Source organism: Macrobrachium rosenbergii, chromosome 55, assembly GCF_040412425.1.
Source record: "Macrobrachium rosenbergii isolate ZJJX-2024 chromosome 55, ASM4041242v1, whole genome shotgun sequence".
Lineage (NCBI taxonomy): Eukaryota > Metazoa > Arthropoda > Malacostraca > Decapoda > Palaemonidae > Macrobrachium > Macrobrachium rosenbergii.
The window spans coordinates 78,168,286-78,195,837 of NC_089795.1; the positions used below are offsets into that span (position 1 = coordinate 78,168,286).

Here is a 27,552-nt window from a genome sequence, read left to right on the forward strand (position 1 = left end):
GCAGCCACCACCGGGCCCAAGGAAAAAGTGTCCAAGGGCCTGTTGGCAATGTCCAGCTGATACAAGGATGTGAAGGTGTTTTGGCGTAGCCATGTACCAGCCTTAAGATTGTTTGAACTGACATGGGAAATTTGAAGGCCACTGAACCCCAACCCCTTGTGCTTAACATCAAAGGTAGTCCATGTAGTTCGCTTACTATCTTGGCAGATGCTAAGGCTAAAAGGAAAACTGTTTTGAGAGTTAAATTCCTGTCTGAAGAAGAAAAATGCAGTTCATAAGGATTTGACTTCATCCTGGCTTTGGGAACATTGACAGCTCCTTGGATATAATGTAGCATCTCATATTTAGCTATGATTAATCTAATAACACTACCTTCACTTTTAGAGAAGTTTCACTAATTTTTTGTGAATTTCAGATAACCATTCACTCATTTTTACCTTAATATAAAGGATGTTACTTTGGTAAGACATTTAACTAGCAGTTTATTTTCTGAATTTAAAGATATTCTTCTGTTTGTCGAAACCAGAAGACTTTCAAATCAGATCAGAGCAAGATTTAATTGAATAAAGTTCCGTCTCTTGCTTCCTTATACTTTTTTTACCATCACTCAAGTCTTAATGCTTGAAACTTCAGCCTGCTAGTTATTCATTACAATTTCTCTAGAAAATTTCAATTCATCACCTATTTTAAATTTTCATTCATGCTACATAATAAAGACGACTCTCCCAAGATGATATCCAGCCCTCCAAGATTGAAGAATACAGTAACGCTACTTGCCAGTAAGCAGCAGCCGTAGGATATTCACCTCAACATAATCTTATTTTCAGTGTCCTGAGGGTTGTCAGTCCATTAAAATCACATCCAATAATGTAGGAAATATTTGACAACTAAAGTTTTGACCAGTCTGACCATGTCAGGTACTCCAGTTCCACAGTGTAGAGGCATGTTGTTAAATTCCATCCTCTAAAAAATTTAGCGTGCAAGCAGAATCTACTCCAGTTCTGCACTGGTTTGCATGATATATACTTTATTTACAGGGAAGGAAAAACTGAAGAAAAAGATCGAGGTATAACTGAAGCCCACATGTTTGAGTGCTCAGAATTGGCCTCCAAGGTAAATTTGGAACTCCCGCAGTAGAAAAATTAGCCCACAGCTTGTGCCCAATTCTTCCTTGCACAGATTAAACATTCCCAGGCCAAATGATTATCATCATCAATCAGTTTAACCAAACCACAACTCTCATCACCCACTCCAAAAGTGCTGGGCCATCAGGAAGAGGGTGGCATATTAAAATTGTTTTTATATTACATCTCCACGGCCATATATTTTACAATAATTTAGTTAAATAAACATAGGACTTTTATCTTTAAAAGTACTGTAATAACGTTTATCTGCCCAATAGGCAATTACATCACTCTTGACAAGGTACATACCATAGACTCCTACTATCTACTGTTCAGAAAAATATTAAAAAAGATTAAATGTCCATATCACTTCTACATAATCAAAGCAAAAGATATACAAGTAAAGGGATTGGGATTCATTCCCAATTTATTTTGATTATTCAAATATGAGAGAGAAGAAAAACTAAGTAAAAATCAGTAATCAGATGGTAAAAATACATAAAAAATAGAAAGTACTGTACAATAATAACATACCTTCAGTTTTGTCCAAGAAAAGAAAACAATGAATGTTAAAACTATCAAACTTTATTACTGCAACTAGTTTATATAAAATATATTCATAAGTGGGGTGCCTAACAAGGTGCCTTTTTACATATAAAATGATAAACTTTAACAATAAACAATAAAAATCAATAATTATTTCCAAGTGCACAAACTTTCTTGTTGCAATATGAAAATGAATAACAAACAAAAATACTTTATTTGAGCCATACATTTACAATCACTCAACCCATGATTCATAACTACTGACTTGACAGTACACAATGACACTCATCTACAGAAGCATAAAAATTTGCAGCTTCAAAACAAAACATTCAATATCCAACTTGCATTAGCCGTTTCAAAATATCTTTAAGTGATAAACTCTGGTTTCAGCATATCTTTGGCCAATAGAAATTCATTTCTTGCATTCAGTTGTTTCAGAATTAATGTATGATAGCACATCATCATTGCAATCCATTAAATATAACCACCATGAATAATGTTATCCCTATGCAGTCTAAAAAATTGCCAATAAGTGGATTCTTAAACATAACTTGAAGACCATGTACTGTACCTAACTACCTGATCTGTTTAAAACTGTGATTCCAAAAATTTTAGCACAGGGTGCAAAGTATGTAATGAGAACATACTCCTATCATTCCCTTTCTTGGCCCTTTTTAAAAGAAAAACATCACATGCAGAGATGAAATGTTAAGGTAAAACAACAGGCGAAGCACCACGACACATTCCAAACCATTTATGATCCTAATTCATAAAACTCCTCAAAGCAAAATGTCAAAACTAAGTTAGGTATGCCTGAGCCAGACAATTACAAAAATACAAATGCAAATACAAACACAGTAAACAAAAATACTGTATACAAAAAACTGTGAGGATGACAGACGAAAAACAGACTACAGATTTTCAATTACTTATTGTGAGTCTAAACTTTTCAAATTCTAATTATTTCCATATTTTTGTCTAATTAACTGATACCCAATATGGTAAATATGAAAGGAAAACTAAGCTTAACACACTACTCCAGATCATGGTGATCAAATCAACAGCACAGAGACATTATCAACCCCTTAAACTGTCTACAATGTTTGTTCAGTTTTGAATGGTTTGCTTCTTTCACCATGCGATATCTTTTTCAGTGATAACCATAAGTTTCTTGGGAAGTACTTTATAACATCTACAGCATATGTCAGAACCTACCTTTTGCTAAATGAATATATTGGTATGCAAGCAATTTATGAGTTATACGAGAATTCTAAATAATTTTCATGTTACATGAATACAAAAAAATCATTTTACTTATGTACTAGTGCTTGCAACATGAATTCATATCAGATACAAAAGTCACTCTTGAAAGAGGGGTTCACAGCATTCTTCTATGTAAGTATTCACAAAACAGGAAGAGGAGTGAGCCTCCTACTCACTGCATCGGTTAAGACTTTCTGAACCTATAACAAGAAGAAGCTGCACTGAATATAAACCTCTATAACTAAGATTTTATATTCAAGATGAAAAAATCTTTACTTAAAAGGAGCTGGTACCTATACAATAGATGCTGTAACAGCTCTACTGCATTCAGACAAACTTAAGATAAAAAACAGTCAGTCCACAGAAATCACCAATCTTCTAAAGTTCTATGGTATATCATCGCTCACCTGAAGTACTGAAGCGTTAGAGATATTTAGACATAAGGGTGAAGATTTTCCACAATTTACTCAGAACAATAAGTTGCTATGATAACTGAGCTGGCTGATCACAAGCCTCCTAACATTCACAAAACCCAGACAATGTGTATCAAATCAATGAGTGCCATCCTTATGAGACAATGCAGCTGAAGTTGACAAATACCTTCCATTAAAATAGCTTGCTTATTTAATACACTACTTTCAATATTACTGATGAAGACAGAGCCTTTACTTCGTGAATGCTGACCTTAAAATGGAAAATTTTAACCAGGCAGTCATATGCTGTAAAATTCAAATTACTTAGCCAAAAGGAATAGAATTGAATAAAGTTTTGGATTGGAACACTGTCTGAAAGTAGGATGACCATAAATAGGATGTGACAACTCCAAAAAATATCACTATGCACCAATGTTTTGAAGAGGCATAACAGAAGAAGATTGGAGTTAATCAGCCTCTCAAGAGACCAATTTTTGGCATCTAAGATGATGAGGAAGATGGCTCTCTGATCTGGAAGCACTTAATGATGTTCCCACTGGGCCAAAAAAGGTGTTGAGAAAGGAAAAGTCTTGCACTTGAGGAACTAGCCAGAAGTCGAGTCAATCTTGACAATTCATAAACAGCATAGAGGTGGTGAAACTATTCCAAGGCATGAATACTGACTAAAAGAGCTAATCATCTTTGGTGAAACTGTATGAAACAAAGGTGACTTGCCTGAGCTAGGGGAAAATATATCAATATCCACAGTAATTCAGGAGAGAAACAAATTGTGATTCTCTCTCTGAGGGTTCATATTGTGAAAAACTACTTTGTCTAAACTTGATCAGATATCTAAGTCTACTGTTAGAGGAGAAAGCAAACTCCAACACAAGACAGTCTGTGGTTGCCTAAAGATTCTCTAATCTACATATGCACCAAAAACACTAGCCTACTTGCCTGTTATCCCACAAGTGTGCAGTCAACCCTCAAAAATCTTTTGAACCTGGTAAGATGAGACAAAGTATCACCTGACCCAACTTTCCTGCCACAGATCCTCTACAATATTCTACCAGACCACTCAGTGACTTCTATAACTCACTTGAGTAATCTTAGGCATTTGTATTAACCACTTATATCAGCTACACAACTGTCCTTGTTAACATGTGTCATAAATCTGTTCATACTTAGGAGTGTTATTTCTAAAACCACTGACATTGTTTTGGCCATGTGAACTCCTGACAAACTAAGGAATGACAGTAAACCATCAAAGCTTGGGTTTCCTCCAGTTTCGCACCCTTAAAAGCATCAAGGTCAAAAGGCTAGAACATTAATGTCTTCTGGTCCATGGCTGCCATGGAATACAGTGATAGCAAGAGATACTTCTGGACAAAAGACAAAGGGGTGTAGACTATGTGTGTGTGTGTTACCTTTAGTTTTGGAGCTGAAAAACTGAATTGTTTTACCTGTCCATTACTACCTCAACCCAAAAAAGAGAAACTATCATATTTCCCAGCCTCAAAGGTGCTATTTTTTCATAAAATAACTTAGAAATTTACAAAGTATCCTACAGGCCAGAGGTTATATTTTCCATTGGCCTATCCTGATACAAGAGGAGGGTTACCTTTGCTAAAGTTTAAGTTAAATAGTAAGTAAACAAAAGTAAGAAAAAACAAAAAATTAATATACAGTACTAAAGATTCACCCCCATACTTCCAGATTAAGGTGACAAGTTAACTTACTGTGTTGTACTGATACAAAGATAAATTTGTTTCATAGCATCAAAAAATGACACCAAACATTTTTACCTAATGACAAGTATGACATGGCAAGAGCAGTTTTTTTTGTCATGAGATACAGACAAACAGCATGTAATTGCAGAAACAACCAAAAAATAAAATATTTTTACAAATAAAATATACCAACTTCTTCCAGAAGGTAAAGGAAGAAAGAGCACAAAAAGGAAATGAGCAGAAAATACAAGAATAAAGAATACTGTACAAGCATAATAGTTTAGCTGCATTATCTCATTATTGTTACTATTAAACAGCTAACCCATTCCACTAAACTAATAGCAGAGAAAAGACTGACAGGCAGCAATTAGGAGGATCCTTCTAGTAGATGGAATACTTACATGGGAAAATGACATAAGGTACAGTACCCTGCCCTTCTTCCAGAATGAATCTTTCACTCATACACTCACACCACAAATAATAATGCATACATACAAGGAGAGGATCCTTTGTGTGAACACTTCTAAATTCTTTAACTTGTAAAAACAATTTACAAAAAATTTCTGGAAAGCCATATGATAGCAGGTACAAAAACACTGCATACCTATGCAGCAAAAGGTAAACACAGTACTCCACGGTGAACTGCGATGACAACCCTTGACTTTGTCTAAATTACTGTCATGAAAACAGATTAAGGAACCCTTCACAACAAAACAAAAAATCTTGAAAAATATCTAGTATGGAATTTTTATGTAACTACTGCCAAGCTGAGCAAATTCTAAAAAAACAACTTGCATCAATTAGCTTTCCTCCAACAACACAGCAAAGAGCACCTAATACAAAATTTTTGTCTTTGCAATAAACATCCCCACTAAAAATATAATAATGGAAGACTGGATACACTATTTGATATTTAGTTTTCCTGCACCAACAACTATAGTACTGCACTAACAGCATGATTTGCCTAGCACTATCATTTTCCAACATAATTCCCTTTAAATTCTAGCATCTAAATCCCTTTTATCACATACCACTAAAATTTCCCTACATTATGTTCTAAATATTCAGGTTCTACAATGGAAAATGTATACTAAGTAGATTTGATTAGAGCTCTTAAGCATCAGGTAGAAATGATGGATATATTATGACCTAATATGGAACTGGTAGCTGATACTTCTAGACCAAACTGCCAAATGGGAAACCCTCAGAAGTGTGAAGATACGGAAAAACTATATACATATCTGTATGGACTTGTTCAGGAACTCAACAGTTTACAAAAAAAAGGGGAACAAAAAAGGAACACATGACAGTAATAACAGAAATCCTGTTCTACACATTAATTGCTAACACTTTAGATTATTATTTTGCAATGTCCAAAATTTACCTGGCAGCTTCCTTAAACAAAAGTTTTGCAATACCATTATAAGCTATAACAAGATTACACATGATATTAATCTAAATTGCTGTTTTTTTTTTAAACAATCTATGGCATAAAAAATTCTCTTATTCAACTAAACAGTGCTACAGCCAAATTCAATTATGAACAAATTTATTTGAAAAAAAGATGAGGACAATAACTTGATAAATTTTGTTGGTACTTTTCCAGTTCTGATTAGTACGTAAAAACTCTAGTATGCTTTCATGGTTAGCGATGTTGAAAAAAAAAAATAATAATAATAAATAAGCTGAATAGCTTAACTAGTGTCTGTACTCCAGATCCTTGTTAAAACAAACTTCAATTCCTTCATACACATGGTAATTTAAAAGCCATTTTCTCAATGAGACTGATCTCTCAGTGAGACTGGTTTTCCAGAACTTAGAAGGAGGAACATTTATTCAGTTTAAGGATAGAAAAATGGCTGGAACAATTTTTCATGCAAAATATATAGGGAATATTTTAAGTAAACATGAAGCTTTGATGGAATAAAAGTTGTAACATAAAACTTATACCAAATGGTAACTTAAATATTCTGTTATGCCATCATCACAGATTACAACACCAGCCCTTATTACAGGCTTTCTCTCCCACCATAACATGGTCCTTCTTCCTCTCTTCATTATCAGCTTTTATCTCCAGCATCCCTTACACCACTGACATTTTTGTAATCCTGAGCATCCCCGTCAGTAGTTGCACACAATACAGAATACTGTACATAAATTACACTAACCCCTACACCTTCCTCTCAACATACAAACAGTAACTTTCCCAAAGAGGCTTTCTCCTTTGATTCATTTTTGGGCACCACAAGTTTGGCCTTCCTTACATTCATTTTCAATCCTCTCATGTCTATTACACTCTTGTATACTTTAGACATTTTTCAGACCTTTTCCTTTGATTTTGTTGTTATACTTATTTTGTTATAGTTAAAAAACAATTCATAAAAACACTCTTAAGACTACTTCTGAAATGAAAACCTCATATATCTCTGTAGTACAAACAAGTTTTTTTAGTTTCAAAAATTTTAACAATGTTTGTTATGCAATTCTGCATTGCTTAAGTTATTATGACTAATTATTATTGTTAGGCAGTTTAACAACATGTCTGGTTAAATCATCTTAACTCTCCTATGACTAGTCCAAACTGTTTTAGAAAAATTTCCTGTTAAGAACACTCAATAGAGAAGATAGCCATGAAAAGAGCATTCAAATATGATGGTAGCTATGAAGCCTTGAAACTGACAAAAATCTCTATCTTTACACTTAAATGTGCATTAACAGGATATCTTAAAGTTGAATGAATATCTGGAGATATTCTTTTAACTTGTTTTTTAGAGGTATCAATAAAATAATTGAGCAGAACTTCATGAAACTTGGCATATTTATTGGTGATTTTCTTGAGACCGGTAACATTTGAGATCAAGTTTCCCAACCCAGATTATATCAAGAAAATGACCCATATATATCTGCCAACTTTCATTGCTAATCTCAGTTCATCTCCTATACAGATATCCTCATGACTAAAAAAAGCATCAGACATACAAACATAGGGAAACACACCATCCAATGGGTGGAGTTAGGCTATTATTATCAATATATAGTTAAATTATAACTTACATTTCAAAAGATATATTTGCAATTTGCTCTTGGCTGAAATCAAAGAAACATATAAAACATATTACACTGACAGTGTTGAACAGCACCTACTACACTTTGGAAGCTTTTGGCTCTTCACTAACTATCCACAGGTCAAACAATTGTGACCAATTCAAGACAAGATTAAATTAAGGTACTTGAGAATGAGATTCTTTTTCAAAACAAATGCCTAATTCACATGTTAGGTAAATATCTTCACTTGCTATTTTCATGAAGCTTCATCATCTCATAAATCCTGCCTTTTTTACCTGTTCACAGTAGACAAGTTTGGCTACTCTGTTAGCTTCTTCACTTCAATTTTCAACAATGAACAAAGGTCCTACATATTTCCAACAATTACAGTACCCGGACACTGGGTTTATCACATAGCTAGGTTTTACAGTTTTAGTTGATGTAAATGGGTTTGTAATATATACAACTTAAGTATACATCAAAATTAATTTGTAGGTTCCCTTTGTGGAAAGTTAGCCTCTTCCAGAAAAGCTGACACACAAAACAAGGCTGGGAATCTTTCACTGGCTAGAGTATTAAAAGTGTTTCAAGAATGAGCTAAAGTTTCATCATGATAAGTTAATATTATTAGACTGATTAGACTAGTGAGTCAACTACTCAGCTCTCACTCTATGATGCAAAGGATATGATTAACTACTGTATTGTTTGTTGTAGTACTAATGAAATTACTATATTTTGACAACTTAATAGTGGATTTAGCATAGAAAACTGTTATACTTGATTTCTTTTCCATTTTATGAGTACATGATACTTGATGAGATTCTTATACTGTATATATCTTCAGAAATTCCTTCAGGCAAGCCCTGAAGAGCTAAAGGAATTAGCTCAGTGGTCTGCTTTACTACTCTAATAATAATAATAATAATAATAATAATAACAATAACAGAGAGGTGAAAGAGTGGAAAAGATAAGACAATGGCAGAAGCCAGAAACAGAAATAACAAGATTCCCTCCATGAAAGCCTACAACACAAAGAAACTAGAGGGAGAAAACAAGTGAAGTTAAGGAAATAATGAGACTAATGCACACCACCAGTATCCCCAGAAACAAATAACCTGGAACATGCAGAAGCACACTAGTAGAAGAGCTAGTAGCCAGAACTCATGGGGATACAAACACCAACACCACCATCACAACCAACCTAACAGAAACCAAACAGCAACTGCCTTGGAAAAGGCGCCTGGGAAACATATCATGGCGATGAGATCTGACTTGAGTAAACTGAAAGAAATGGCAGAAAAGAGGCTAAGAAGCAAGAAAACAAGTGAGGAACGGAGGCTTAAAGTCAAGGCACATAAGATCAAATGTTACATGAACAGGAATAAAGGGATACCACCAGAACAAACTCTTGGAACCACAGAAAAGACAACACAGCCAACTGAGAGAGGAAGACATCCACCAGGAACCAAGCAAAGACTCTGGGAAAAAAACATGGAGCAATCTGGTATCACACAACAAACATGCAACATGGCTCCAAGAAGTCAAGGCAGAAGAAATGGGGAGAATAAACACAAGATTCACTGAGATCACAACAGACATTCAGACACCAACTGAAGAAAACGCCCAACTGGAAAGCCCCAGGTCCCGATGAAGTCCTGGATACTGGCTCAAAAACTTTAAGGCCCTACTTACAATGAATAGCAGAACAACTCCAGCACTGTATCACAAACCACCATGCGCCCAAATGGATGACCACAGGGAGAACATCGTTAATACAGAAAGACAAGAACAGGGGAAATATAGCAAGTAACTACAGGCCTATCACCTGCCTACCAATAATGTGGAAATTACTAACAGGTATCATCAGTGAAAGGCTATACAACTACATGGGGATACAAACACCATCCCTCACCAACAGAAGGCTGCAGAAGGAAGTTTAGGGGCACAACAGACTGACTCCTGATACACAAGAGTGTAATGAAAAGTAGTAAAGATACAGAAAGCCTCATGGCATGGATTGACTACAAGAAAGCCTTTGACATGATACCCCACACATAGCTAATAGAAGCCTGAAAATATATGGAACACAAGAAAATAGCATCAGCTTCCTAAAAACACAATGTGTAACTGGAATGCAATTAACACAAGCTCTGGGATAAGACTAGAGGTTAACATAAGAGGAATCTTTCAACGTGACTCACTATGCACACTACTCTTGTAAGTAACCATAATTCCCATTACAAATGTACTGCAGATGGATGCTGGGTACCAATTCATGAAAGGAGACAACAAATTAACCCATCCGATGTTCATGGACGACATCAAGCTGTATGATACTTTAATCCATGTTGTAAGATTGTATCTGGTGACATCAGGATGGAATTTCAACATACAAAAGGCAAAGAGACGGACTGAAGGAACCAAAGCCACCCAGACAGGGATGGCATCAAACACATAGATGGACAGGATACAAATACCTGGGAATAATAGGAAGGGAGATATAAAACACCAAGAGATGAAGGACAAGATCAGGAAGAGAATATGAACAGACCAGCGATCTCAAATTCAAAACTCAACACTGGAAACATGGCAGAAAGCCATAAACACATGGAAGCGGTACAGTAATCAGATACAGTGCAGGAGTAGTGGGTGGATGAAGGATGAACTCCACAGCATAGACCACAAAACTAGGAAACACATGACAACACACAAGCACTACACCCAGAGCAAATACAGACAGACTATACACATAACACAAGGAAGGAGGGGGAGGTCTACTAAGCATAGAGACTGCATCAACATCGAGAAAGCAGAGCACTGGGGGCAATACCTGAAAACCAGTGAGAAGACTTGACTGGCTAAAGGAATGCAAGGAAGAAAATGATAAAGGTAAGACGGGCCAAATATACAGAGACAGGAGATGAAAAACAGAACAGAGGAGATGGCTGCAGCAAACCAGTACGGACAGTACATGAGACAGACTAAAGAACTGCCCAGCCAGCAATGAAACATGGCAATGGCTACAGAGGAGAACTCAAGAAGGACACAGGAATGCTAACAGCGGCACAAGATCAGGCCCTAAGAGACCAGATATGTCAGAACAATAGTTGGAAGTAACATTTCACCCCAAATGCAGGAGTGCAACATGAAGACAAGACCATAAACCACATAGCAAGTGAATGTCCGGTGCTTACAGAACCAGTACAAAAGAGGATGATTCAATGGCAAGCCCTCAACTGGAGCCTGTCGCGAAACACTAGCTAACCCGGGTAATAAGTGAGTACGAGACACCAACCTGAGAGTGATAGTAAATGATCAGGCAAGATCCTCTGGGACTATAGGTATCAGAATAGATAGAGCGTCGTGCCAATAGACCAGGAACGTGGCTGATTGTAAAATCAAAAGTATCAGTCACTGATGTCCCACAATACTATGGGACACCAGAGTAGATGAGAAAGAAAGAGAAAAAAATGACAAGTATCAAGACCTGATAATAGAAATGAGGAATATGGGATATGACAGTGGAAATTGTACCTATAATCGTAGGAACATTACGCACGATCCCAAGATCTCTGAAAAGGAACCTGGAAAAACTAGATGCTGAAGTAGTTCCAGGACGCATGCAGAAGTGTGTGCTATTAGAAACAGTGCACATAGTGAAAAAAGTGATGGACTCCTAAGGAGGCACAATGCAACCCAGAACCCCACACTATAAACCACCCAGTCGAATAGGATGACTGAGACAGAAAAAAAACAATAATAAATTCCTTACCTCCTTCTCTAACATTTTTGAAACCTTCTCTGTCCCTTGTTTTTCCTCTCTATTAATGCTAAAGTAAAAATAGCTACTTGTTAGCTATTTTTTTGACAATAAGGGTATCTTACTGCCTATATAAAAGCAAAAAATTACTGGAAATAACATGAAGGTTATACATGTACTGCAAACTCTTTGATTTTCATAATGTACTGGGTTTGCATGTTTACAAACACATTCTGATGTCACAGTGGATTACAAAAAATCTACCATGATACCCCAACTGAGTTGAGGAGCTAGTATACAGCAAGGCTGTTGACAGCAATGAATTAATGTGTTTAGTGTTCCCAACAAATGTCAGCTCTAACCCTTCAAAACCATGATCTTCTAACACATTTGAAATCTTACAGCCTCCTCTCTGATCAACAATACAGGTTTTGTACAAGATCAATCAGTAATCTCCTTAACTACCCTACTTGCATCTGGTCATCTTCACTCAGGATATTAGTTCTTTGTCATCACTGCAAATAATCCTCAAGACTTTAGAAGGAGCCTGATATATGTACTGATTAGACAAACTTCCTGACCAATTCATTTCTACTGTAAACAATCCACTACATCTGTTTCTTTCCCTACCAACTAATGGTATTCCTCCAGAATCTGTCATTTCCTATCCCATTCCTCTTTTTCATACATGACTTATTCAGTCATAGTCAGCTGATTCAACTTATCACGAAGTACTCCACTTTTCCTTTAAGGCCATCTTAGGAAGCTTGTTTTCAGTCTTTAATGTTGCTACTCATGTAAATATCTGATTGAGACAGATAAAATTTAATTTTATACACTACGGCCAAATTTCTTTCTGTTAACATCATACTCCCTACTCCTACAATAACGTTAAATATTTAGAAAACAAGTCCCTCATATCTGTCTGTATTTTGAGTCAACAGGAAAACAGTACCCTAATTTGAAGATATGGACATGACTATGGTGCTACAAAGGTTTGGAAAAAAAATGTTAGCATGTCTTTAACATTTCATCCTCCTAGCTATGGCTACCTCTTGTAACCTTGTACTCTTCAGCAACTGCATGTATTTCTACTCTTGTAACCTTGTACTCTTCAGCAACTGCATGTATTTCTACTCTGAGTGGCCACTAAAAATTTTTTCAGATATTTATCTATACACAGGGTTTTGTCCTTTTATCATGGGAGAAAGTTCACACACTAACCTTCCAGACAGCTGAACTAATGACTGTTAGAGCTGCTGAAAATTCTAATTTTTTGGTGGCAACACAGTCACTGCAATTTCATATCTAGATATTGCTGACATCTTTACAGTGTAAACAGAAGCACTGCACTGTTTAGTACTGTAATTAAAAGTAGCCATCTTCATAGTATGTGGTAATTAAATGGTTAAAATGGCCTACAGCATTAGTTTAGCGGAATCTGCAGCTGGATGACTCTTCAAGGTCTATATACATTATGTTTACAGTACTATTATTATTAAAAAAAATAAAATTTTTTTACCATAAAAGTAGTGTAAACATACCATATACAGAAAAGGATTCATCATATCTAAACTAAATAATTCATTCTAAAATATAACATAGTTTGAGATGAAATTATTATTATTATTATTATTCTTTGAAGAGAGGAGACCCTCTTTCAAGCATGTTTTGTTAAAGAGAATGGTAGCATCAGTGGACTTGATTTTATATGTGGTCTTTTCAGATTTCTTATTCTCTCCATCTCACCTGGCTGTGTTGCTGGTTGGTGAGTGTGCCCAGAGAGATACAAACGCACTGAGATCAGTGCCTTCATCAGGAGAGCTCTCTAACACTGCTCTTCTTGGAAGGACACGCACATTGAATTAGTGTGTGTTGCCCAAGTTTTCATTAACAATGGGTATTCCAACCGGGATATCACTAGATGCATCACACAAGGCCAATTGGCAAATGTTTGTCAGCAGAGAGCCTCGCCTGCTTACCTTGTGAAAAGACAATCTCTCTTTTACAAGGGAATGTTTCACAGGAAATACAGGAGAATAAGTGCCTTCCACAACATCATAAGAAGGAAAACGTCTTTCATGGACCTGGGTAAAGTTGAAGCTAGTGAGTGTGAGAAAACAAGACCAGTGGCCTGATCATGAAAAACAACCCAGCCCCGTGGTGCAGGACCCTCTGAAGAGAACCAACATGGTCTACCAGTAGAAATGCCCTGTCCAGGAATTCCTCAGCGCCTACATTGGTATGACCACGATGAGATTTTCCAAGAGGATCTCCTGCCATGCTCAGGAAGGCGCCATCCATAATCATGCCAAGAAAACCAACATTATCAGAATGCTATGGAAGGATATAATTCCTAATATTGGAATTATTGATAAGGCAGCAGACCACTGTTGTCTTCGCCTCCTGGAGGCCTTACACATCGGAAAGGAGAGACCTAGCCTCAACACCACACAATAGACTTCCCTCCTCCCGAAGGTGGAACATAGGGCACCGCCTACCAGCAACCCTGAGCTGAACGAATGGACCAATCAGGTGATGCCCCCACCTACTGGCAGTGACCTTCCCAATACTACCCTCCCAAACTCCAATGTCCGCACGCGAAGACCAATGTGAGCATCCATGGGAGACAGCTTCGCTCAGGGGTTTAATCTCTTGAACTAGCCAATGAGAAATCAGCTCTCACAACATGGAGCATCCAGGATGTTATACATACCAACTAACGACCCCATTCACACCAGAACAAGCCTACCTTTCCTTGAGAATGAACTGATGATACAGTTGGAAACGTTGGCATTCTGCTACGCCCTTAGAAAAGCGACGAAAAAGATTCTCCATACGAGAATACGATGAATCCTGGTTTCTAGATTCTGCAATTTGCGAACCTCAGAAACTCTACAGTGACCACATGCCATTTCTAACTTCCGCTCATATGGAATAAAATTAATCTTATTTAAAAAAAACCATTTCCTTACCCAGACTACGAACATCGGCCAGTTATTAAGAAATATCAGCCCTGATGAGAAGAAAATAATAAGAACTGAAAAGACCATATATAAAATCAATTTCACTGGTGGTGCCATTCTCTTTAACAAAACATATTATTATTATTATTGTTATTATTAGGTAAATTAACCAAACTCCTGAGCTGACCTGAAAGAAACTATTCTGATATATATTTCACTCGTAAATAAATATGACGCGATCAAAATTGAAAAGACTTATGACAAACCCTACTGATGTTATTCACCATTATTCATACAGTGCTGCATTTATAAAAAAAAAAAAAAATAAATGAGCACATATGTGGCTGATATGCAATGTAAATGATATGCTAAATAATGATTCACAATCCCTTATGAAAGGCATCCTTGCATGATAACTGAACACCAAGCCATTACAGTAAAATATTAATGTGAAAAGTGTTATTATGAAATTAAGAAGAAATCTGCCAGAGCAATTGTTGAAAGTGACCAACAAGTTAAGAATTCCATTAAGACTTAATTCCATTAAGACTTCACTCAAAAACTCGTAGCAGACCTAATTCACATCTGATATGTAATTAACTTGACAGAAGCAATATTAAAATAGTTTCCTTAGTACATACCTTTTTACTATAAAAAAAATTAGATCACATAAGAATAATAAAGGGGCAGGACTGAAAAAACCAATACCACTGTACAGAAAACTAATCTGGCTGCATATTTTTGACATCAGTATAACCCATTAATTCTTAAAGTATATAAAGACATGAAATTCTGAATAATCTGACAATAGAAACTGTTGATCTGTTATTCCTGTCTTAATTAATTAAACACTTTTAATGAACTGGAAAATCACTAAACTGCAATGTTCATCACACTAACAATGATGAAATATGTATTTTAACACTTTTATTTTTGCCACAAAACTTAATCCAATTATGTGGCTGTTTATAACGAGTGAACTGCAGTCTATTACTGAAAAATCTGATATTCTAAAAATTTTTTAATGTAAAATTAAGGTAATACACGTCAGTAGCAAGAATATTAAGAATAAAATCTGGGTCATATTGCCAAGTAACTTTTAGGAATTAAGAACTGTGTACAATAAAAGTCTTTCCTTGTGCATCAAGCAGAGAAAAATTCAAATAAATTCAAAACAAAAACCTCAACTGCTTTGAGTAGCTTATTCACTTGTTTTATGCTCCTAACACAGAATGCTCATGGACCTTCTTCCAGTATTTAAAATCCAGTTAACATCTCAGGAGTAACATTCTTGAGTAACATTTATCTACATTACTGAGTATCATGAAGTATTAATAATGCTATAGTTACATCATTCATACAATGTCTGAATAAAATGTTTCCTCCCTCTAGTATTTCAACTTAAATGACTTGGTTAATCAGCTACTACTTTATACAAAACAGATCTTCATTTCCTTTCACTAAGTTTACACATTCCACATGTTCACTTCAGCAGACCTCGCTTCAACTGCTTATAAATTTAACAACTGTTTTGACTAGAAATACCCTATAACTATAGTATAATTAGTTCCTCATGAGACTGATACTTTGTGAATATAACTTTTCTTGATAAAATCAAACATTAAAAATATGCAAACAGTATTTCTTAAGGAATATGTAATGTTATATTTACTATTAATCTAACAAACTCAACTTCAGTAAATATCTTCTTAGTCATTCATTCTGGCAACTTAATTTCTTCCATAAAACTGTACAACTGTAAATATATTCTGTTAGGTGTCATGCCTTATTTTCTAAGAGTAATAACATATATCATTCAATCTTTCCTTAACGCTTAAATTCTAATAAATAACCTTTGAGAACATTATACAAGCCTCTAAATTCTGTATACAGTATCACAATATATCATTGTCTCTTACAAAATTATTGTAATAACTTACTTCTCAAGTACACTCAATGAAGCACAATAAATAGGAAATATTTTTGTCAAAATACCATACAGGCGGTCCCCAGGTTACGACGGGTCCAGCTTACGTCGTTTCAAGGTTACGACGCTTTTCAAATATATTCATCAGAAATTATTTCCTGGTTTACGACGCATGTTCCAGGGTTACGACGCTGATCCGACAGAAAAAATATGGCTCCAAAACGACAGAATAAAAAAATTTGGAGTTTTTTTTATGACAAACTCAATAAAAATGCAGTTTACATGGTTTTCAATACACCCAAAGCATTAAAAGTAAGGTTTTCTTAGGATTTTTTACGATTTTTGAAGATTTTTGGCTTAAGACATGGCGTAGAAATGGAACCCCCGTCGTAAACTGGGGACTGCCTGTACTACATTACTTAAAATTTAATTTACTGTTAAAGTAACCAAATGACAGCACACAGTCACTTTCAAGAAATGAACATTGCCATAGGAAGCATTTTACACTGATGTTTGAACAAATAAATGAATACAGTGGAATCCCACAATAACAGAATACAGAAATTTGGGGTGTTCATTCACTGAAAACTTTCATTACCAAAGAAAAAATTTTTGCCGAAGCTTAGAGTACCCTTATGCTTGCACCAGACTTTACAAATACTTTTAGGCACTAATTAAACAGTATAAGGAATAAAATGTAACATAGCAGTCTGTATTTAAATAAAAATTACAGCTTGTAAATAAATATTCACTTGACATAAAATACATAAAGGAATATATGGAAAGAATTCATAAGTATATGGCACAGATTTTACAAAGCATCCTTTAAATATACATAAGAGGAGATTTGGAAGAGGTGGGGATGGAGCAGGGGTTGGTGATGGATGCAGTACATAGAAGTAAAGAAGGCTCTATGTAAAATGAGGTACTACAGCAAAGTACCAGGTCCATCAGGTGCAAATCGAAATGTTGAAGATACCTGGTATAGAGGGGGAGGAATGGATTCTGGAGCTATTAAGGGCAAACTGGGAAGGGGAAGCAATGAGGAAGAAAGTCTGATGGTAAATGTTTTTAAACAGAAGGGAGATATTATGAAGTGTGTTATTATAGTAGAATCAAACTAAGAACACATTTGCTGAAGATCTGAGAGATTACAACCAGTTGTTAAGATTAATGAAAAACAGTGCAGTACCATCCGATGGAGAGGTAAAGTTGATACTGTCTTATAGTATGACAGTTATAGGAAAAGAAGCTGAATGTAATCAATTAAAGGAAAAGATGCTGGAAGGTAACAGAAGCTCTACTGTGCTTTTATAGACCTTGAGAAGGCATCTGACAGAATGCCAAGGGAGGCAGAAATTTGGTGTTTAAGAAACTGGAAAGTGCCAGAAAAGTTGTTCAAGTTTGCTCAAATGATGTTTAAAGGAACAAGGACAGCAATAATATCAGCCCGTGGCAAAACAAATATGTCTGAAGCTAGAGTTGGGTGACATCAAGGATTGGCATTTAGCCCATTTCTATTTGTACTGATTACGGATATAATGCATGAAGGAATTAGGAATGAAAACTATGGGAATTGTTATATGCAGATGATCTGGTGATTACGGCAGAGACTGAGAAGAATTACACAGAAGGGGTATGAGAGTTGCATGAATCTCCTGAATGGGGTGGTTTGAAGGTTATGATATCCAGAAAGGAGGGAAAGGAACAGGTTATTTATACAAAATAGAAGAGGCCGAAATTTTAAAAAGGCAGAGAATTTCAAATACTTAGGATCTACTTCAAGCCAGGAAGTAAAAAGCACCTTGGGGGAAATGGAGGGAGGTGGTAGGAGTGGTGTGTGACAAAAGAATGTCAAACTGAAAATAAAGACATGATACCATAATTGGACCAGCGATGATGTATGGTTCTGAAACATGGGCATTACGAAGGAAGGGGGAACAGAGGCTGAAACCAACAGAAACGACGATATTGAGGTGGATTCTGGGTATCTTGCTGCATGAAAAGCCAGAAAATGAAGAAATTAGAAGTGCCAGGAGTGGTAAAAATGAATGATAAGAGTGGTATGACCAGTTTGTTTAGATAAGTGAGGGAAGGGGGGGAAAGGGTTTAGGTGGAACCTGCTAGGGGTAGGTCAAGGAGGAGGCAAAAGATTACATGACATGGTAAGTGAAGGAGGACTTACAGAAGGATTAGTGGAGGAAGATGCTCTCAATAGAAATAGCTGGGAAAGATGCATCAAGGCAACCGACCCTATAGCTTGGATAGCTGAAGGGATGAAGATAATGATAGATTTTATAAAGGCCACAAAAGATATGATTGGTCTGTGGTGCATGAAATAATGAAAACAATCCAATTTATTAATTATCACAGGTAAACATGGATAAAAAAAATTAATAACTATCACAGAAGATACTTGAAACAGATAACTATACATACTTCTAGGTAGTATAAAATCAGATCTTACCTTGCATATGCACTGTTAAATAGCACCAAACCTGGTCATCTTATCCAGGTCAAATTCAGAAAGTATTTTACCATATTTCAATTTGCCTGGTAGCATCACTGCTAATAACTAACATAATCAGCTTATGATGGAAGTGGCACTACTGTTATTGAGAGATTCTACTGTACTGTTTCAATGGCTTTACATGATTATGCTTTTCCTTTATTTTAATTGTCAAAATGATACACATTACTATAAAATAAAATGCTAGTTTCAATATATTAACAAAAAAAATTTTCCATTTTAAAACATTTCTGTACATAATAAAAAAACTACATTCAATCATACGAGTAACTTATTACCATATCTATATGCATGTACAAAAAGGCAAATAAGGTGCTTTATTAAATTCAAACTGTAACTGTTGATCAAATAAAAAATCTAACAATAAACAGAAACTGGCATATTCTTAGTATGCTTCATCATTTTAGTATACAATTAGGTTCTCTACTGAAAGGTGTTACTTTGCGTAACAAAAGGTGAACCTTCGATTACGAACTAAATTTACTTGCCTCATTGTGACTATCAGCTCAAGTAAAGTAACCTAGATCAAATAATGACAACCCTATCAATACAGTATAAGAAGAAATTTGAAGGTTTTGTAAAATGAAATTTTTGTTTTCAATACATCATTATTTACATAGACCATATTTGTCGTCTTCATGAATCCTAGACAAAAAATTCCCAAGTCAAAAGACCATCAATGTCTGTTGCTTGGCTGAGAGTTCTGTGCATGCATCCCCCATGGATCTCAAATTCAAGTCTAGCAAGAACCTCACATCTGATGTAAAGCTGGCAATGGCTGTGAGAAATCAGTGGTTTTAAGAATTGGAACCCTGATTCTAACAGACAGTTTTGTATTTTAAAAAATTAATTCAATATAAAACTTAACTTTATTTACTCACAAAATGTTTATTAACTTAGCCCAATTTACAATATAAGAGGAAGAATTCAGCTGTTCATGAAACTTCCAAAATTATAATAGGGACCTGTAATTAACGTCAAAGCCCTCTGAAAGCTGTAAAATTAAAGGGTTTTCAAGTGTAGGTCCTGAGATAGTGAAAAAAAACAACAGACAACAGTTCTCTCAATATACAGCAGTTGATGACTTCTTAATGCACAAGACCCAAAGGATGTCAATCACTTCTGAGAGAGCATGACAAAGGTCTACCTACCTGAGAATGAAGTAGGTACTTTACTCAGTGTCAGAGCTAATGAGGATCCCAAAGGCATAGTCTAGGTTGCGTAAGTGTTGTCTAGCCCTGGAAGTCTATGAATAACCAATAATACATCCACTTGGTACATCATTTTAGGGAAACCTGTAAAAAGAGCAGCCCACAACCAAAACTTCAGCCAAGGGTTCCTTTCTGAAAAAGGGGTCCTTACGCTTAAAATCTCATCTTAGGATGAAACACCTCCAGTGAGAACCATACTGAGGCTGCCAAATCCATATTTTGTTTACCAAAAATGAAGCTGCAATCTCTGTGCTTCATCAACAAGATGGGAAACCTCCAATGGAGGTATCATGAAGTTGATGAAATTCCAGGAAGACTTAGGAGCCATTCCTTTAAGTAAACTTCCTGAGGAGTGTCTGCACTGCTGGGATTGATGACTGACTGTACCTCTGCTGAACATGCGATGTAACAAGGACATGGAAGGAACCTTGGAGACTCATATTTTAGCAAAAAGCCACCTGGAAGTGACCAAAAAATGAGCCTAACATATAGTACTTCATAGGTCCTGATATTCAAAGATACTGAACAAACTAGGATGCTGGATCCAAAAGTGTTGTGGTTAAGTTGGGTCCATTGTCTCCATAGTAATCCTAGTATCTTTCCAAATCACTGGTGTTTCGAAGCAGTGAAATCTTCTATGAAAACGTGGCACCATGTTTGACCAGATGCAGCTGCCAACGGCAAGAAATCACGCCTCATTTGGCTTGCTCTGATACAAGACCTACTGACTTGGTGGCCAAAACTTTTGCTAGCTCCAATTCTTGAATAGACCTCAGTGAAGAGGTAAACTTCTGTTCTGATTATCATCTATCTCTGCAAAGGGGGAGGAAATCTGCAGATCTGAGGAAATTGCCTAAGTTCAAGCATAAATGCTGCAAGATGCACTCTAGTGAAGCGACTAGTCAACTGTTTGATTAAGTATGAACAGAAGTCAAGGATGAGGAGGAAACAACCAAAAACTACTGCCAAGGAGAACACCAGAAAATGTCAGGACAGAAATTTGTTAAGAGAAGTTGATCTCAGCAGAAGTACGAGACCTGTAGCAACACTGGTTATCAGAGTGTCCAGAATGTGTATTCCCAAGGGAAATCACGGCTTTAGCAAAAACTCCAGTATCAGAAAAGGACAATTGTGGAGCTGACTTTAGATGGCCTGCAATAATCAGTATTGGTTAACATAACCCTAAATGCTGAAGTTGGTTATAGGGTTTCCCCGACCATGACTGTCCATTCTCCATGTATCCCAACTGTGTTCACAAACACTCCTGTTGGCCACTTCCCTCAACACACAACAAATGAAATCTGGTTGCACCTGCAATACTCCAGCCCGTGGTCTCCTTTGGCATAGAACCCAAGGCCAATTTTATGCTAGTCATGAGGACAAGGTCATTTCTGCAAACTCCCACTATATGTCCCCTTCAGCCCAGGACCAAGGCTGCATTTCTGCAAGCATAGGCATTGGAACATGTCCTCTACTAAATCAGGACCCATACTTACTCATCTGTGTAGATCAAGGGAAGCCAGCTGTATAATCACCAAATATGGGTGAATCTAGTTGGGTTTGCTCCATCCTGTCATAATTTAATTTCTCTCATCATATAAACTGTATCCTGGACAAATACGGGTCCATTCACTGTTCAAGTCATACAATAAATTTGGATGTTCAAACAAGGCAGACCTCCAAGAAATTCCATGTTGCTTAAACTGAGCACCCAGTACTGCCATTAGTCTCAGGTGATGTTGGCTGCTTGAAGTCTGAAGTTTTACAGGAGGATCCCTGGGTCACCAGTTGTAGGTGGTATTCATGGAATCCTGTGCACCAGAAAAGGGCCCCTGGCCGGAGATGCTCAAGTCGTCATCTGAGGACTGAGACCATCCACTGTAAACTCTATCAAATGTGTCAAAAGCACACTGACACCATGAGTGTCATCAGTTTGGGAATGAGCCTCATGATCTCCTTTAGGAAGATTACAAGGACAATGATCCTACCAGGTCAATAGCCAAATTGGTAGGCACAGCTAGGAAGTGCATTTCTAAGAGAAATGCATACTATGTGATAGACAGTAAAAAAAAAACCAGAATTGAACATTACAAAGTATTGGACATATTACATTTTGTCATGCAAAAGGGTGAAGAATCATTCTAAAGAAACTTTCTGAAAATGACAGTCCAAATTACATTTGTTTCCCTGTAATTAATTCTAAAACATTATTTAGCTTAATAAACAGGACAATTCCATCTGATGACATGTGAAAAAAAGCAAGGGAGGCATATGTCAAAATCACCCATAACTATGTATCTGTATTAGATTCAAAGCTGAGCAAAATTAATCATTAATAAGGTAGTAGGATAAGCCTTATAAAGAAGCTATAAAATCAAACACAGGAATAAGCAATAGTATATATAAACATATACATCCATAAAAACAGATAAATATGCAAATATACAAGGTCAGCTACACTAAATGGTGATAAAAGCACAATTCTTTAACAAAGAAGAGAGGGCTGAAAAAACTCTAACACAAGAGAGATGGGTGGGGAAAAAATTAAAAAGGGACTGAAAATGTCATCTAATTCATTAACAAATAGTGCAACATAATAGAAATATAAATTTTCAATATGCTTTTAATACAAAATATAGCAGCACAAAGTTAGAGGCGCATTAGATTAAACTAACAAGAGTACTGAGTTTAGCATAGTAGCTGAATATGATGCTTATGAAAAAACTATGGAGGTAGGGCAGTAAAATCCTTTAACAAGCATTCAGGCAATAAAATGCTAAATAGCATATAACCAACATGAATAACAAACAACTGAGCTACCTAAAGTGAGTAAAAAGAGTAGCACCCATCTAGCATTAATTCCTTTGCAGGTCAATGCTTGTTAGCTTAACAGAGATGTAAACACTGTTTGATGGATATATATAACAACAATAAATACAAAATAAAAGTACTTGACTTACAATAATCATCCAAGGTAAAAGCCATCTGACAAGGCTAAGCAAGGTAGTGAAACACTCCTCACTGATATAGTATCATTTGTGAGTGACAGACATAAACTTACGATAATTCACTGACTTGTCCACTAAATCTCTAAGTCCGTGAGGGAAATGAAAAACAAAGAAAAAAAATGTTCAAAGAAGAAACATGTCACCATGATTTAATGAAAAAGATAAAGGAAAACAATAGCTACGTCCAGGAATCAGCTTACAGATAGCAAGCTAGGCAGATGAGACATGAAGTCCTTTCCTAAATGGAACTATGATCCTTATGAGAGAAAGAGAGAGACGGGCATGCACAGTCAACCAGCCATCCAGCCACCAGACTATTATATTTTGGTTCAGGTAAGGAGTTTCTAAGATCTGTGAAGACCACAAATTTGGTTTATGCAAATGATGGCTCTGCAAGTGGAACAAATATTTTTTACGAAGCACTAGTGATGTAAATGAATTCAAGGGAAAAAATGTCAAGAGTAGTATTATATAGATCTACATATCAAGTTTTGTGATAGGGTTTAACACGAAGAATTTTTCTTCAACTCTTGATTCTTACAATATTTTGTTCTTAGAACATTGCTACAGAAAAACAATGCACATGCATTATACACTTATCAATATAAAGCTTTGCATAAATGAAAAACATACTCATAATGTAATATTCTTAGTTTAGTTTTGAGAACTCAATCCTTCCTAAGCTCTTCAATGACAAAATGCCGAACCACTGAAGCATTGGTCTATGGACTGACATATATTATACAAAAATGGAAATGGTACCCCACAGCATTTATGAACTAAACAGGGAAGGCACTATACAAGGTTATGGATGGATGCTGTTTCATAGGGGTTTTTAAAAAAGTGAGCAAATTTTTCCTTGTTTCTGTTCAGATATGGAGGCAGTTCTTCTTCAGCAACGTTGTGAACAGGGACCCCTATAGGTTCAAGATTCTCATCTTGACCAAATTTAATCAAACGCTGAATGAAAGGAGATGTGCTGGAATACGATGAGCTTGGTAACAGCCATTTTGGAGGACTCTCAGACCTACTTGACAATTTTTGAAAGATATTTTCTACAGAAAGGCATAAATGGCACCTCCAGCCTGCTTCTGGAATTGTCCAATTAACAACTGGTTGTTCATGTGAAGTGAAAAAGTTCAAATCCTCTTCTAAAACACTGCCCTCTTGCAAACGAGATACCTGGTACTCAAAAGCATTGGCAAGAAATTGGAAGGATGATGCACACACCTCAGGTTTTGTAAGATTGCTATTTTCAGGAAGGGACCAATAAAAGCCGTACATATAATGCTTAAACTGACACTTAACTGGCAATGGATACCCTTGAAAAAGTTTGAGAAATGTCACTACATCCCGGCGAAGTATTTCTTCCCCATTAGTTAGGATAAAGAGATCATCTGGACGGATATCACTAACTAAACGCAACCCAGTTTGAACTAGATTTTGAACAAAGGATCTTTTCTTTAGGTCACTTTCTCTCACAGGCACATAAATAATTCTATTTTGAGTATCTTTAAGCCAACCATCTTTCAACTTACTTAAAATTGGTAAAGAATTATTACTAGCAACAGTATAATTTGTTTCACCTATCACAAAAACATCTACAAGTCCAACCAATTCATTAACATTAGCTTCAAAGATATCATACTCATGGATGAATGGACTTACCAAAATAACTCGTCTTGGTCTCTTTCTAAGCTGAATATTTTTGGATAATTCTGGATTTTGCATCCAATCAGTTCTTTGCATAATTTCAGGAACTCCACATCTCTTCCCTTTCCATCCTGGCCGACAAACACAATTGCCTTCTGAACTAGCTTTAACCAGTGTGCCTTCTCTCACACATAAATCCTTCCCATATGTCGCATACATTGTCACTGTTGGCTGGTCTCTCAAGTGAAGGATTGTTTGACCACCTTCAGTGAATAAACGTTTGAGAAACTGCTTGGCAGGATCCATGGGTTGAAAGAACCAAAATCCAACTAAAACCTGAAATATACGAAGCACTTATGAGGCTCACGAAAAACAATCATGTCAGTAATTTCAGATGTGACTATAATTGGAAATCAGTTTTAAAAAATGAAAACAATCAGATGTGACTACAGCTGGAAATTAATTTTAAAAAATGAAAACAATTACTTTGAAAGATACACGCTCATTCCTTTTACTTAATGAAAGACTATACATCAGGTGTTAAACAGCTATCAAGACAAATGAAGGACTGATTAGATGGTAAGTAATAGTTTCCAGTCTAAACTACAAATAACACAGTCAATGTCCTTATGCTTTGATTGATTTCCTTCTCATAGGAGGACATGCCCTACTGGGAAACCAAGAAGTCTTTGTCTCTGGCAAACGAGATAGGAAGGAAGTAGGAATTGCCTGTACAAATATGCTTGAGAGGGAGCAAGGGAGATAGGAGAGTTGCATTCCTATAGTGTAATGAGGACTAATATATTGGTACCGTTTAGTAACAATGATTGGCTCCAGTAAGTAATATAAAATACGTAAATACTTATATCAATCTGAGAGGAAAAGCATATATGAGATGCAAGGCCCTGCTATCACTAACAGGCCAAATTAATAATAAGAAAATTACAACTCAAAAATTATGTATGAGGATAAGAAGGTATGGTGATTTATAAAACTCCGGGATCACATTTAAATCAACTGCTGCTGGTTTCAATTATTATTGAACAATACCATGTGAAAACTATTGCATCAGTCAATGCCTTTTCCCAGGATATCACACTGGATCATATCAAAGGGGTTTTGTACGCCAACGCCCAATGATTTATTGTAGATATCAGGCACCACCAATCTCAAGAGAGATAAGTGGCAGCTGAGTATATGTTTCCATCAGCAAAGAGACATTCTCTTGTAAAGAAAGTTGGTTCAAGCATAGGTAATCTGGTGTGTGATTTTTATACCTGTGAGGGAGGGTGTGTGCATATACAGTACATGAAACTGAGAGGAATGAAAAAAAACCATGTGCAACTCGTGTAATTTACCGAATCATCTGTGCTTCTTTTTCCCTAAGCCCTAAGCCATATGCTCATCTTGATGTTATCAAAAGTATATAGATCCTTCAGCTTTCATGCATGTTCCTACCAAGAACAAAATCAGAAAGGCTATGAGGCATTCCCTGGTAATGAGCAGGTGTTAGCATGTATTACCTAAATGTTAGAAACTAAGATTCAAAAGTACTTACACAATTATATGCACTGCAATTTATTTCTTTTGTATTTTCTTTATAAAATAGGAATCCTTAACATAGTTCTCACTTGTCAAATTTGTCCTACAGATTTTTCATTGGCCAGTGTACAGAGTAATTCTTATTTGACATATGAATTATTGCTACTTTTGTGGTAAAAGTATTGTAAAACTCTGATAGCTATTTATCTAACTTTCTTTTATTATTATTTCAAACCCTTAAAGTTACTTGTACATATTAAGTATACCAGCATGAGTATTGAGGTTGCATGTTTATCTCAACACCAAAATGAAGGTGCATGATCTTCTAACCTCAGCCATCCAATTTTGAACTGCAAACTTTACCAACAAGTTTTCCTTAGAAGAATATTAACTCATTGATCCTGGCACCAATTTATCCTACTCATTTTTGCAAGTGGTAGAGCTTCCAAGGCAAGTTGAAGAAAAACAGGTGTAAATAACAGCACTCTTTAAAGTTCAAAATTTTATGAGTCACATTATGCTACACAAATAAGGAAATAAGTATGACTTCTCCAATATGAACCTTCAAAATTTACTGTGTCATGGAAAGACACTCTATAGAACTAAAGCCTTAAAGGAATGCACAATTGATCAGTTTGCCAAAAATGACAACTGTTTCTCCATTCATAAATACCATATTGGTTTATAACTTTTGATTACGAATGAACGAAAACATATTCATATCAATATCTACCAGGATGGTTGTTTGGTAAACATTTAAATGCTAGCAAGTTTCAGGCTCAGTTATGGTAGGCCTCGCTGATGGAAAAGACAGATGCTCTCACAGGCTAAACT

The 27,552-nt window shown here is 36.0% G+C and overlaps 1 protein-coding gene across 5 annotated transcripts in view; it reads right to left on the minus strand.

The window, feature by feature from the left end:
* Positions 1-27,552, minus strand: part of LOC136835471 (beta-1,4-mannosyl-glycoprotein 4-beta-N-acetylglucosaminyltransferase-like) — a 500,376-nt gene that overhangs the window by 5,022 nt on the left and 467,802 nt on the right. For 2 of the 5 annotated variants that reach the window (XM_067099036.1, XM_067099037.1), the window contains exon 3: positions 25,192-25,512. In XM_067099036.1, coding sequence (XP_066955137.1) covers positions 25,192-25,512 — 321 coding nt within the window. Of the gene's footprint in view, positions 1-22,222; positions 25,513-27,552 lie in introns of those variants that run through there. The other 3 variants (XM_067099034.1, XM_067099035.1, XM_067099033.1) reach the window with 2 other exon arrangements.